This window comes from Stegodyphus dumicola, chromosome 1, assembly GCF_044657685.1.
Source record: "Stegodyphus dumicola isolate Sdum_Otavi_A_Nest chromosome 1, ASM4465768v1".
Classification (NCBI taxonomy): Eukaryota; Metazoa; Arthropoda; class Arachnida; order Araneae; family Eresidae; genus Stegodyphus; species Stegodyphus dumicola.
In genome coordinates, this window is record NC_140768.1 from 261571388 (window position 1) to 261587289 (window position 15902).

Here is a 15902-nt window from a genome sequence, read left to right on the forward strand (position 1 = left end):
TTATTAACAGATCTTACGTCAATTGAAATAATGACTAAGTATAAATTAATTTGAATTGATAATGTTGATTAAAACATAACGTAACTTTATAAGACAGGCCACAAAGAAATCCCAACGATGACTTCAGGAAAACTTAATTTTTACATTAATTCATTAGAAAAGAGAGAGAGAGAGAGAAATTCAAACACAAAAATGACAATAAAACAAGAGAAAGAAACACAACTTAAATAAGAAAAGTATAATTTATATCTATGTACACATTTTTGACAGCGTTAATCTATAAAAATGTTCAGTCTAAATTCCTAATCGTGAACTGTACAACTAACTTAATGCACTTGGTGCCTTTTTTGTGGGAGGCTCTGGACTTTTGTCTTTCAGTTCTTTATTCCAGTCTTGCAAACCTTTTGGAAGTGTAGTATCTTCTTCAAATGAACCTGTACCTTCAACAAATTCTTCATATGTAGATTTTTCTTTAAATGGCCTTGGGCCAAGAAGTTCTATCATGTCTTCTCGACTTAGAATCTCTTTATCTAATAGACGCAATGCAACCTAAAATACAGCAGTAATAAAAGATTAGGGTAAATTTAAAATAACCATAAATTTTTACAATAAAATCAATCACTATTACAAATTTTTACCACTTAATTACTTAGTTTATCACTCACTAAAATATCAAGAGAATCAATCACTATTACAAATTTTTACCACTTAATTACTTAGTTTATCACTCACTAAAATATCAACAGAATCAATCACTATTACAAATTTTTACCACTTAATTACTTAGTTTATCACTCACTAAAATATCAAGAGAAAAGTTGTTTGCAAAAATGTTTAGACATTGCATACCATGAGGTATTTGAAACAGAAATGTTACACAGACTTTCCTGTTTCTGTCAACATATGACAAAACTAAGAACAGGAAAAGTTTTTTTACAAGCCATTACATCCATAAAAACTTATACTAGTGATATTCATATGGAATACCATTACCTTTAAATAAATATAACAAAATGTACAGGAGTGGTGGGATAGCTTTTCTGCAAAGCAGGTTTAGGGTTGCCAAATAGCAAGAGAAGGCAGGGTTGCCACATTTGGCGACAAAAATGGCGGTATACCATGGACAGATGGAGAACCTTCTGGAACGAATTCTTACCGGTTTAGCCCAGAATGTTTTCGAACACAAGCCGAAAGCTATATGAAACCTGCTGGCTTGCAGTTAGTGTGTGTGCCTCATAGAGTGCGAGATAGTTAGTGTCTCGAGTTAGTCAGTCCGTGCAGAGTTGATCAAGTTGACAGACGAGCAGCGAGTGCCGAGTGGGTCATCGAGTGCATCGAAGAGTCTCTTAGTGTATCGTCGAGAGAGTGTTTTAAGCTCCAAGAACAACTGAACCGAAGAGTCGGGAGCTGTGTTCTGTGTGTCGTTGAGTGCATCCCGAGTTCTAGTGTGGAGAGTCTTGAGAGTATGTGGAGTTCCAAGAACGACTGAGCAGAGTCGGGAGCCATACTCTGGTGCTTTGCAGTGAAGCTGCCTCCACCGTTATTGCCTGACAGTGTGAAGGCAGTGTCGCTGATTGTTCCAGCATATTTATTGTAGATCTTCAACTGTAAAAGTGTTTTGGAGCTGTCCTGATTATTATTAGTAAATAAAGTGTGTTTCAATATTTCATCAAGTGTCGTCGTTATCCACTCCAAATCCACACGAATACCGTACGAACGTGAAGGAAGAAAATAACGTAACAATTAGTGTCAGAAAAAAATGTAACAATATATTTGTCATACACGTACATACGATAAATTATTCATGAAATAATAATATCTTTCATATTACATGTCATGAAATGTTCCAATCAAGTAATTAAAATAATCAACTGACTATACAAGAATCGATAGGTGCATCTTTTATTATATCAACAACTTGAAATCTTGACCCTAAAAATGAAATGATTCCAGATGCCTAAGCTGTATTGGTGTCCTAAACTATTTTTAAGATTAATATTTAACCTTATACTAAGAATTTCAGAACATTCTATTAGTCAGCAAATAACACTCAACCACAATATGCAGTCTTCCTTAAATATTTTTTTTTTGTTTTCAATGGATAGGATGACGAATATTGCTAAAAAGGATATAATAATAATAAACTCAGAAGCAGAATATACATGCAGACAGAATTAATTGTATATTCATTTAGTACTCGCAAATCAAACATGATATGCATTCTTAAATAATTCAGCATTATTTATATAAATTTTTATATAAATTTCTTCAAAAATTCAGCACTACTTATATAAATTTACAGCATAATGAAAACTACACAAAGTCCACTGCTCAAGTGCTGTAATTGCTATGATGAAAATTACCACAAAACTGTTAAATGAAATCTTTTATACAGCAAATGCAATTAATGCCCACTATTGCGTAACTTAAATTATATTGAGAAGGAAAAATAAAATACACTTCCACCGAAAAGACAGTAATGATTAGGTACTTATGAACACTGATTATGCATGGAATGAGATACATCAGAATCAAACTTTAGCTGTACATGCTAGCATAGCAACTAAGACACTTTCATCTGATACTGACATTTCCATGCTGTGAAAATGCTGGAAATAACAACATGCACCAAATCACAATAAAAAGATAATTGAGAATCTATAATTCAGGATGCACTGAGAACTACAAGAAATACACACATATACAATGAATGTGTCCAATCACTGAAATTATCATGCTGAATGCTACAAAATGCATTGTGTGATAATTAGTCAAAGGCATCTGGTTAAAATCTAGTCAGCGTACAGTAGGTATCAGCCTATTTAGTATCAATCAGCAAGTAGGTTGCTGGTAAGCAACTTGTAGTAACCAAAAATCTTAATTTGGTGCAACCTTACACCAAATTAATTAAGATTGTTAAAAAAAAATCTGCTCAGTCTGCATTCATTCATTATTTAATTTTAACAGTCTATTAAAATTGTTAAAATTACATAATGAATGAATGACATCAATGAATGCCAAGGTCATTGGTAACAAGTGACACTATGGATGGGAAAGTCACAAGAGTAGAACAATGCAATGTTTGCTGCAATAATAATAGTTGCCACAGCAAGTAGATAATAGGTATGTGGTAGTGAAATATAACATTAAAAAAATTTGAATTCGGCTGTAGATATTTCTAATGTTTTAAAATGTTTCATAACAAATAAGATTACCAAAAAATGATGTGTTTAAAGTGATTTTTTTTTTTTTAAATCTTTGAAAAGCACACTTTTTATTTTATCTTGTTTTTACAGTGCAAAATAAACCATTACAAAGATTTTAAATCGTGTACTAAAGATGCTTCATAAACAAAATATAGAATACAATCAAAATATAAAAATATAATCAAAATTATATCAATATAATATAATTTCTGGAAATTACACTATCAAACAGCAAAATTCATCTGACAAGAACATGTACACTACGTAAAGATCCTTAACACATTGAGTACCATAGCATTTTATATAAATTGGTTAAAAAATGACTATTGATTTTCAGACTTATTCTGTAAGTCTATATAAACATAATTAGTATTTTATAATTTTAGCTCATTTTAAACAAAATGTAACTTTTTTTAATACAGGTTTCGTACATATTTTTGCACACGGAAATTAAGTACTTTTAAGGACCATTAATGAAAAAAATTAAGGACCTGTGAGCAAATGGGAACTGAATAAATTCAATTAAAAATATTATATATATGCCTGAACTTCACTTTTTAATACCCTCCTAAAAATAAAAGAGATTCGTAAGTACGATGCATTATTATTAAACATAGCCTATTTAACATAATTATTAATGCGTTTGAGAATAAAATAAATATTATCAAATCTATCAAGTATCATTAAATATTTTACACGTATAACAACTGGACATATTTGAAAGAAGATAAGTGACATTTTAGTTACGTTTTACTAACAGCTTTTTTATTTTTAATGTCTCATTTTGTCACATACTTGCTCAGTCTAGAGGTTTAGTTAATAGTAAGCAGATTTTATGTCAAGCAGCATAGGTTAAAATGAGCATTAAAATCATAATCAGCATGATTCATAACAAAAGACTGGCTGTTGTCACCGCTCCTGCTTGCCTAGAGAGAGACCGGCTGATCAGAACAAACCTGAAAGGCCTGATGTAGGCACAGTTAGTAAGTTTTGAAAGTTAGCTGAGCTCTGTCTGACGCAGTTAGTGTCGTAGCTTCATGTAGAGTTCCAGGGGTTGTAACTCAGTTAATATACTTTAAGATTCTATTAAGCCACTAAAGCCCTAGAGGTGATAAGTTGTTTTTCATTATTTTAAGTTTCACTAGATGCGAAGAATAAGTTTTACATGAATTTTTATATTTTTGTGTCTTACCTTGTGACCACTGTAAAGGTTAATAAAAGGCAATAACTCCCTTTAATATGAAAATATAATTTTAAAGGGTAACTTAGTTATAAGTAATTAAATTAGGTATTATATAATCTTAGTCATATGGATTTACATGGACACTATCAAATTAAATTTTTTTGAAATAATGTTTGTTAAAAAAACCCTATTAATATCACAATCTAATAAAATTTCACAGTTTAAAACACATGCAATTTACGACATTGAATTTTAAACAATATTACAATAATTACACTTTAAACATTTATATTTTGTAGCAACAAAACTCAACAAAATAATTATGTGGCTTTTTAATTTGAAGCCCTGCCCAGACATTTTGGCTAATTTATATTGAGTTCCTTCTCTTTAAGCATCTTTTCTAACAATTAGAAATTTGTCTCAATGGTAAAAGTTAAATAGTCGCCCCCCCCGGACAAACGTGAAACAAATTATGGCTATGTCTGAAAGTAACTATAAATCAGAGGTTTAAATAAGCTTCTTATTTAAAAAGAACTTAGAACATAAAGGCATGTTCTTATGCTAACAAAATCAATTACAGCTTATGGTGATGTAATTAAACAAGAAGAGTCAAATTCACACTAAAAATATGGACCAGTGGTCAATTTAATTTCAATTTAATCTGGTTCATTAACTCATATATCGTCATAATAAACTTAAATGTCAGCAGCGGTAATGGAAATTATCAGAGCTGATAGGAACTAATACAGGGAGCAAGCAGAGGTCAGAAACATACTCTTGTCTTACACTCCAAAAATCTATAACTGTCTCAGTACTTTGCATTTTGGTGAGGAAATAGAAATGGGAAATTATAGTAAAGGCTGAAATTGTTAACAACTGGGTAATTTACATAATAACAACTAAATATCTCTGAAGAATAATTTTCTTTCTCTTTATATATTTAGTTCGTTTCTTCAACACGTTTCCTTTTCATTATATGAAATACATATTGTAAGGTCTGGTCACAGAGCTGGTGAGGCATAACTTTTAGAAATTAGTGACACACCGAGCAACAAAAATCTAGAAATGACAAAACTTTTAGAATTTAGATGAGGAATTGGAAGCAGAATTTAGAAAGGCACCATGCAGCAGAATTTAGGATCCACAGAGACTGCATCAGGTGGCAAAATGCCTAGCACCAGCCCTGTGTATGATGCATTAAGACATATTAGATGAAACTTTTGAATTGTCAGTTTTCAATTTCTTTATTAATAACAAAACTTCTTTCTATAATGCCTGTCCATATGATAAGATTAGAAGCATTTTTGATATTTTCCATGCTTGCATCTAGTGAAAAGTAGAGAAAAAAAAACTGATACATATTCTGAGAATTCTGAGAAATGGGAAAAACTCTTACTATGAAAAAATTAAAAAGACGTTTCTAATTAATTACATAGCTATTTTGCTTTTGCTAAAAACTGTTTTGTAAATTGTGCTTTATAGCATTATACCTTGCTTATTTTTCAGATTCAAAACATTGTATAATATGTGGCCAAAATGGAACTTTATAATATAACAGTGAAAAATAAAAATGCTTTATTTTAATGTTATTTCTTAAATATAATTCCAATACATTGCCATTATTTTAATGAAATTTATCAGTGTTACAATGTTCTAAAAAAGTGGTCAAAATTTCCCAGAGTTCGGAATTAAAATTTTTCCATAGATACCGATCTTAAAATTGCCATGTTGATAAGTCGCCAAATTTAGAACCATTTAATAAAAGAATTCACATCCCCAAAAGCGGAAAGTTGTTTGAGAGCTCTTCAATTAAAAAAAATGAAATAATTTCGAAATTCTTATGTTTCACTTCTTGCTCAGAAACTCGAGTATCCCACCAGTTACATTACAAATAGGAACAAATTATAACCCATGAACCCATTCAAAAAATAACCATATTTGTCAGTGAATCGTCAAAAATATTGCTGCAAAATGCTAATTCACACTCAAAATGGCAGTCATAAAAAACAGACAGAAATTTCAGATTATTAAAATAATACATTATAAACCTTCTGCCGATTTTGGCCAAAATTAAAGACTTTTAAGGACCAAAAATCGATTCCAAAAAACTTAAGGACTTTTAAGGACTCTTAAGGACCATACAAACCCTGTAATATGTGATCACCATCATGGTGCAAATGGAATAATTTTATCGCATGTGCCAAGCGATTTTACGCACTTTACTAATGACCCCCCACAGTGCTACTGAAATAAACAGATGTTAAAAATTTCTAGATACAGCTACTTTCTCTTGTCCAAATATAGAGATGGCCAGACAAAGCCCAAAATAATGATAAACTGTTGTACATTTTAGGCATTGATATATACTGTGGTATATTTTGTCTGGCCAATTTGCAAAGCGAATACCTGTGGTTTGGAGCACTTGAAACCACAGCTGTACCTGTGGTTTGGAGCACTTGAAATTTTGGTCCTAACATTTATAAAAGGAGTAGATGTTTTTATTTTTATATGCTTTCAGAATTCAAAAGCTAAATTCAGCATGTATTACCATAGATGCCAACCTTGAAATATAAAAAAGGAGGGAGGTTCTCGAGTGAAAATCGGGACCTTTCAAGTGGTTTTTCATGCTGCATGGTGATGGCATTTCAGAACAACTCCAAATACACTTAAATCCATTTTATAATGTATTATTCAGGTTACTGATCTATTTACAATACAGTTCTGAAGAAAAATATACACTGGTGTGCAAAACTTAAGCAACAGCATGGTTTTTTGCCATAACTCCACGAGAAATCAACTGAGAGACATGAAATGCAGAAATGAAGGAGAGTATTATGTACGAAAAGGATGACGAAAGCATCGGAGCTGAAAAAGGAATGCAATGCATACGGTATGGAATCAAACAAAAACAAGCTTTATTGAACGCATAGTATCGTGACTCATGATTGTCTATCCAAGACGAAGAACAACAAGCAGATGTTCCTTAATATGGGATATGCCCTCCTCTCACTGCAATGGTTGCTTCGCACCGTCTCCGCATACTCAGAACCATCTAGTGCAACATTTCTTGCAGTGGAGTGCCCATTCCTCAATCAGCATCTGTTTGAGTTGTTGGGTGTTCTCCGGAGGATGTAAGCATGCTGCAATGTGTCTCCCCAAAGCATCCCACACATGTTCGATGGGATTTAAATCTGGGGAGTACGCTGGCCAATCCATTCGAGTGATATATTCACTTTCCAGTAGCTCCTCAACAGCAAGAATCCGATGTGGCCGTGCATTGTCATCCATAAAAGTTAAGTCTGGGCCAATGGCACATCGGAACAGACGCACATGGGGAAGGAGTACCTCCTCATAATAGCGATCCCCGGTTACAGACCCTCTGTCAAAAATGTGGAGCTCAGTTTGCCCGTTCAGCATAATGCCTCCCCAGACAAGAACTCCAGGACTACCGTTAAGGTGTCTTTCCTTGATGTTACTGGGATAAAGCCGGGTTTCAACCTCTCTCCAAATCAAAACGTGTTGAGAATCGCTTCTGGTACTGAACCGACTGTCATCCGTAAAGAGGACATGACTTCATTGATCATTTGTCCAGTTTTTGTGCTCTCTGCACCACTGTAAACGGTGGCGTCGGTGGCCAACTTTCAACGGAAGGCAGCGTTCAGGACAGCGGGTGAATAGGCCCCTTTTGTGAAGGCGTCTGGCCACAGTAAACCATGACACTTGTCACCCTGTTACTGTACAGAGTTGCTGAGCAATGGCGCTTTCTGACTGCTGACAGCCTCTTTTCGCCTGCAGGACGATGTATTGGTCATCCACTGCAGTTGTCGTACTCGCGTGGCCATAACCAACCATTCTAACAGCTGTACCTGTGGTTTGGAGCATTTTCCAAGCGCGTGAAATGACACTTGTTGATTTTGAACTCTGCAGCTACACCGGTGACAGTATGCCCCTCCTCCAGCTTTCTGATCATTCTTCCATGTGTGAAGTCGTCTAGGTGATTTCTTCTAGCCATATTTCATGAACTGACTCACTGGCACTTGCAGCGAATATGTTGAATTGCGGCTCCGTCCTTCCTTTTATTCTACTGTTGAGCTGTGCGTGCAGACATCACGCATTTTGTTTACGCTCACATCGCTCACCTGTTCACTGTACTGATCTCCAGACCTCCTTTTCTGCAATTTCATAGCTATCTGCTAAATTTTTACATTGTTGCTTAAGTTTTGCACACAAGTTTATTAATACAATACAAAGTCTGTGATTCAGAATCGCTGGGAATGGATTTTAGATCATCAATTTAAATCTGATAAGATGAAATGTAGCAATTATAAAACAGTTGTTTATGAACTAATTGTTGAATATCTGAAAATTAGGGGTTTTTGATAACTTTTAACCTTAACTGACTCATGGTGCCGGACAAAAAAACTAAAAAAAAAAAAAAAAAAAAAAAAAAAAAATATATATATATATATATATATATAATCATAACATTCATATATCATATCGAACAATCGTATAGTAGTAGTGCAAATTAAGTTTTAGGTTCACGTTGTGAGTAACCTATGCAAAAGGAAAATCAATAATCTAAATTCAGTTAAAGCTCCATGTTTCTTAAAAGCCTACCGGCTCAAACAAATGGAGTGGCATGACAAACCAAAGTAAGTTAACACACAAAATAAACAAGTGCAATTAAAATTCGAAATCAAACACATTTATTAAATTTTTGAATATAATAATAACAAATATAGGATAAACCGCTCACTATTCCACCACATGATTCTACTGTGTAAAATAACACATATGTCTCACAAAATTACAGCTCACATTAATTAAAAGTGAACATTTTCCTAACTCACATATAAAGCAGGTGTAACAAATTTTAATCCTCCAAAATAACTGATTCCCTTAAAATTTCTAATCACTTCTTAATATTACCAGCTAGCAATATCTAACTTATACAAGTAATAAAAATTTATATATGTGGATGAATGGTTATTAACTAGTCCACCATGGCATTTAGGAAGACACAAAAAAGAGAGAAAATAATCTTAAAAAATCACTCGCAGACAGTTTTGCCGGATTGAAGGATCTTTAGTGTCCAATCCACTGGGAAATGAGCAAACACATTTTTTTTTTTTCTTTTTTCAAAACACTTTCAGAAGCGTCCATTGATTTCAGGAATCACAGGTGTAGTATATTAAAGACAAAGTCTTCAATCAGCCAGGAATCACTTTAAATATGTCCATTAAGTGAGACACAATTTCCGAACAGAAAGATCTTTAGTGCCCAATCCAATCCACTGGGAAATGAGCAATGACCATTTTTTTTTTTTTTCCTTCTGTCAAAACACTTTTGGAAGCGTTCATTGATTTCAGGAACAAGGGGTGCATGATACCTCCATCTGGAACAAATCTCGGTCTCTTGACAAATTCCTTCAACTGGAAGGTCTCAAACATGACTATTGAAGTTCTCAAAAATACACGATGAAACGGCAAAACTATATTTTGCGTAGAGCACTTTCGGCACAAACTTCTAGCTGTAAGAAATCTCTTTTGTCTATGACGAACAATTCTAAACTGGAAAGCCTCTAACATGATTATTCAAAAATCTCAAAATACATGATGAAACGGTGAAATTAAATTTTGCATAGAGCGCTTTCTCCGTTCGAACAAATTCTCATCAGCGGAAAGCCACGAGAAACCTCACCTCAGACCACAGGCGCAAGCCCCCCGCAGGAGGACAAGCCCCACTGAATCTCTTTTCTGCTTTACATCTTCGCAACTCAAATCTGTTTCCAAATCTGGCTCAATAGCCGGCACTCGCGAGAGCAAGACCCTCAAGTGATCTTGAGTGATCTTGATCAAGTGACCTCTCTCTTTTCTCCTCTTCCTCTTAGCTTGAAAATCAGAATCAGAATCAACTCTAGCCTCGTGCAAGCACTGAAGTAAACTCTCCTTTCAGCCCCCTGAAAAATTTCATTTGCTTACAAAATATCATAAAATTAAAATCACACCAATGCCAGAATTTTACTTGAGAAAATTACACCCCACAACGAATCAAAAACAAGAAAATCTGATAATGAAGCCAACATCTGTACTCAGAAAAAAATGTGTGAACTAAAGTGGACCCCCCAACTAACAAGCAGAAACTAAGCTTTACGAGAATCCAATTACCTAAGTTCACAACACCTCCACTGTCTGAAGTAAGCAAATTGCAACTATAACAAAGCGAAAGCAAGACAATTTTTGTTACAAGCGCCATTAGTAAAAGGCGACAACACAACACCCTACTGCTTCCACTGATAGTAAAAGGCCATAAACCAATAAACCAGGTGGCTCTTGCAACCGTTTCCTGTCTTTATTACACTACCATACTTGCCAACCTATGACACTCAAAAATCAGGAGATTTTTTTAAGAAATCAGGAGATTTTTCACAATGTTAAAAAGACTTTTTAAATGATAAAAATGTAGTTTTTAATAATGAATTAACTTCAAATAGTTACTAATTCTTAAATGCAAGCAACACAAAAATACCTTACACATAAAAAACATTTTTAGTACTTGCATCGTTTAAGGAGGGGGGGAGAACCACACTTTAATCAGTTTTCGTACAAATGTTATGAACAGTGGCAGATTTTGCTTTCATTAAGAAAGAAACTTCATAATTCTGTTCATAGCAATTGCCACGTAGGTCTGCTTTAGCTAATAAAAGTTTTTCTGATGTGTGATCACTAATATTAGATCTAAATTTAGTCTTCATTTTCGCAACAGCACTGAAGATCCTCTCACATTCTGCATTACTATGGGGAACTGTTAAAATGGCCAACATAATTCTAGACAGTTCAAGATATTCTAAAATTCCATCAGCACCTTTCAGTTTTCCAATTAAACTCCACTGGAATCCTAGCTGATTTTATAACTTCATCCAGTTTTTTAATTGTAAACTACAAAATTACGACTGCAATATTATCAGTGGCAACATCAATATCATCATCTTTCATGACTAAATGAAGTAACACAGGAAATCTGTTCAAAAAGTATCTTATATCAGAAAAAAGATGCATTTGCTACAGCAGAAACATCAGCAACTTTAGCATGCAAAATCACTTCATCGTTGACTGGAAATTTATGTAGTATGTAATCACATACTCGACAGAAGTAACTTCTAACATAAAGATAAAACTTATTTTTGTCTTCTTCTGAAAGTTCTTCTACTTTTGTAGTTGCAGCTCCTATTATCAAATCTTCATCTTTCTTCTGATTTTCTATTTCACCATAAATCACATCATATATAGAATTACAAGACAAAACAAAGACTGGTTTTACAAACTTTGATAAAATGTCTTTAAACAGATCATAAATCATTGATTGCAAAACATGAATTAATGGAATTCTGCTTTGTAGAACTGTGTTAAGAACATCGAATGATGGCAAAATGAATTGTAAAAAAAAGCAAAAAGCTTTTTAAGGTCCGAAGAAAAAAACATAAATATTCGTTCTTCACAAGATAAACATATAGTAATCAGAAAATGTTTCGTGTGTTGAGCAATTTTTTTTATTTTGAGAGAAATTTGTATCAGCTTTACGCTTATATTTTGCAGTATTATTTTGAGAAATGCCAGTTAAATTGGTAAATTGTGCAGAAATTACTTTATTTTTTTCAAACCTATTTTTAACAATGGAAGTAGCAACTACATCTCCATTTACTTTAGGTATTTTATAACTTTCAATAGAGCCTTTTATCTTAAATCTCGAAGCATTTACTTCTTCTTTAAAAAATGCAAGAAGTGCGTTCCATTGATCGAGGATTCTAGATAAGCATTTCTTTAAAGACAGCCAGCATGTACACACGTTTCAAAATGTTTCTCATTTCAGTATTATGCAGCTGTTGGAACTGTTTCAATTTTTCCTTCCTTTTAGAACTCCTTTCAAGATTATAATAAATATCAAAAATGTGTTTATAAAACATTTATTGGTAAAGAAGCTAGCCCTTTTTCAGCAGCTAAATTTAAGAGGTGACAGGTGCACCTCATAATCTGCAAATCTGAATTTTCCTTTCTTAAGATGCCTGCAACATCAGTCTTCAAGCCTACCATTACTGGTGCATTATCGGCACCAAGTGATCAGCAATTATCCAGAGGGACTGCATTTTCTTTTAAAGTTTTAATAATTAGCTGTGCTATATTAAAGCCTGTCGAATGTCCTTCTCAATTGGGGACATAAAGTAAACAGCACTCAATTTCTGAAGACTCTAGATTAAAAAAAGAAACAACAATTGGATACAGTTCTGAATCGGTATCATTGCTTCCATCCGTAGAGAGGCAGAACGAAGTTGTTTTAATGCAATCAGTAACTGAAGATTTATTTTTCAAACCCATTTTTTAAACAACTGCACCTGTTTTGGTCCTTGCACTTGAGTATTTCTTAGCGACAGGAAACATTTTTCTAAATAAAGCTGCAGCGTGATCCAATGCATTCAGTGGCAGGTTGTGCTCCAGTAAAAAAGCACAGAACAGACATTCTGCATTAATAACTTTTTGGTTCTTTGTTTTTGAAGAAAAATTTAATTTTTCGTTTTTTTTTTCAAAACAATTTATGTTGTCCTTGTGTTTTTGTGTACGCACATGTTTGAGAACATCCACCCTTCCAACATGCGAAATCGAAAAATCGCAATGACAGACAGTACACACCGCAAATTTATTACATTTCCTTGAGGAAGTAATGGAAGGAAAGTCGAATGTGTACGATTTTTGAAACATATACGATTATTTCACCTTTCTCGCAGACATAACAAAAGATGATAATTTCTAAAACTATTTCCCGAAGGCACATGTACGCACACAACTCAGCACAAGATAAATGAAATAACTAAAGAACATCCAAATAACAGCCTTAAGCTTGCTTTGTGCTTATTGGCTAATATACATGGACCTTATAAGAAAGGACTCTTATGAGGTCCATGCTAATATATACCAGATAACATGCAGTGGAGCTCGATGCCCATTGGAGAACTGGAGAATGACGTTTCTTGATATGTATATGCTTTCACTCACAAAGCAGAAGTTCTCATCTGATTCACAAGGTTTTGTTTTAGATATAATCTAGAGAAAATTCAATTGCTTTCAGACGTCCAAAATTACTTTTTTTTTTTTTTTTATAACGAAGTACTAAGCCAAGTTCCATAAAAATCGTGAGAAATTTTAAGAATAAGAAAAAATCGTGAGAAATATATTGTAAATCAGGTTGGCGGGAGAGCTGTTGAAAATCGGGAGTCTCCCACCTAAATCGGGAGAGTTGGCAACTCTGCACTACACTTTCAAGAACTACCAGTTAAATAAGGCTTTAACAATTTAAGAACACTTTTTTTTTACAGATTAAAATACACATGAGTACAAATAAAAATACAAGAATAACGATAACTTAAAACACATATTAATATAATTAAAATTCGCAACGTAACATAATGAAGCATTTATGATTTTAAGGAAATCGAAATTTATAAAAAAGCTCAACATTTATTTGCCTGTTTTATTAAACATTTCTCCTAAGGGAACTGTTTCCCTTTTTGTACCATTTTCTCTTTAATTTTATGAAAGAGGCATAAATTATTTTTACTTACAAAGTCCACTCCTCAAGTTCTGTAATTGCCAATATGAAAATTTCCACAAAACTGTCAAATGAAATCTTTTCATTCTCGAAAATCTCTCTGTCACATTTGTCACTATTTGTAGTGATATTTTCTGGATTTAAAACCATACTACAAATTTTGCTGTATGCTAGCTGATTGGTAATTTTGGTCATTATCACTGCACTAGAAAACTGGTTATATCACCTTCAATTATTATCACTCCTCCACATTACTTCATAAATGCCATATATCAGAAAATTTCTCCTTCTATCTAAATCTAAGCCAAAATAATGTTGTTGTTTTCCTAATTTTGAAATTGTACTTTCTTAAGCCCAAATTGTACTAGTGCAGTTTTCTCATACCACTAGAGAAGGCAAGTAATTAATGAAAAAAATAATTAAATACAAATATTAACACATTAATCAATGGTTGAAATGTTCATAAGAAGTTCTAAAGTAAATTAAAACAATTCAGATCTAACAATATTATGCTAAAAATCACTAGAAGAGGGGGGATGTAATTTATACAAGTAAAACTTCACTAGTTAAATGAATTTCATTCATTGCTTAGTAAAGGCTAAAAATTAAAAACTGGGTGATTCAGTTATCTGCAGAAGATATGGTCAAAAACTGAGAAAGTTGGCAGTTATGAACTGGTTTCACATATAATGTCACATTTACGCTTCTTAAATAATAATAATACAAATTAAACAGGCCATTTCCTGGAGAAAAGACAATTTTTACATCTGATGCTCTCCCCCCCCCAAAAAAAATAAATTTTGCTTACAATTTCACAAAAAATTGCCCACAATTTCACTAATTCACTGAACTAGTGAAATTTTTACTTTATAAATTCCATTCCCCCCACATCTAGTGATTTTTAGCATAATTTTCCTTTAGAATATTACTATATGTTTGTAATTTAATGCAAAACAAATGTTGTAGGAAAAAAAGAAAATAAAAGCAAATAACTCTATTTAAATAAATGACACCTACCTTTTCTACATCTTTCCTGCGTTCTTGCAACAGTTTCATAGTTGCATCATAGGCTTTTGATACTAAATTACGAACTTCTAAATCAATAATCTGAGCTGTTTCTTCACTGTATGGTTTGTCAATAACAACATCTCCAGGCTGTGGCAGGTCAAAAGAAAGGTGACCAACTTTTTCATTCATACCAAATTGAACAACCTGAATGGGTTGGAATATTTTAAATGAAACATACATTACAGCACATACTAAATTAAAAGGTTAATAATAAGTTTAAAAAATAAAAATTACTGAAATTAAATCAAAATTTGTTAAAATTAAAATACATTGTTTTTCCAACAATAAGAATTACATATTCAAACCAAAATATACCACTAAGCTTCTTTTTAAAAAAAATCAATAGCAACACAGATATATGGAATTTTTTCATATATCTGTGTATTTTTTCATATATCAGCTGGAGGATGGGACATTATCAGAATCATTTTACAAACTGACATTCGTGCAAAGAAAATAATCATAAAAATATTTCAATTTTAAAAGCTTGATAACTCATCTATCCATTTCTTTTTAAAAAATTGAAAACTGTTGAAATATTATTAAAATGTACATATTATTTTTAACCTGTTCACGGCAGGCACCTCAAGTCACCGAACCGCTCTCTCAGGACGATGCACTGACTTGATGCACTGTCTGGTAAAAACAGGCAATTCACACTTCTATGCCTAACTTTGGAAAAAAATTCGCATAAATTAAATTTCTGGTTCAACTGCTCTAAATATTCATACATTATGAGAGGAACACTCAGGCAGTTATCAGAATTAATTTTAAAACTTTATCATTGCATTTTTCTTAAGAATTTTATAAAATAATCCATTCTGGAGCAATATAATTTCTGA

General features: G+C 32.9%; 1 protein-coding gene across 1 annotated transcript in view; it reads right to left on the bottom strand.

Moving 5' to 3' along the window:
• Positions 1–223: 223 nt before the first annotated feature.
• Positions 224–15902, bottom strand: part of Afg3l2 (AFG3 like matrix AAA peptidase subunit 2) — an 81499-nt gene continuing 65820 nt past the window's right edge. The window contains exons 16-17 of the mRNA XM_085827413.1: positions 15010–15204; positions 224–549 (exon numbers count right to left, since the gene is read on the bottom strand). Coding sequence (XP_085683539.1) covers positions 322–549; positions 15010–15204 — 423 coding nt within the window. The 3' untranslated portion in view covers positions 224–321. The remainder of the gene's footprint in view (positions 550–15009; positions 15205–15902) is intronic.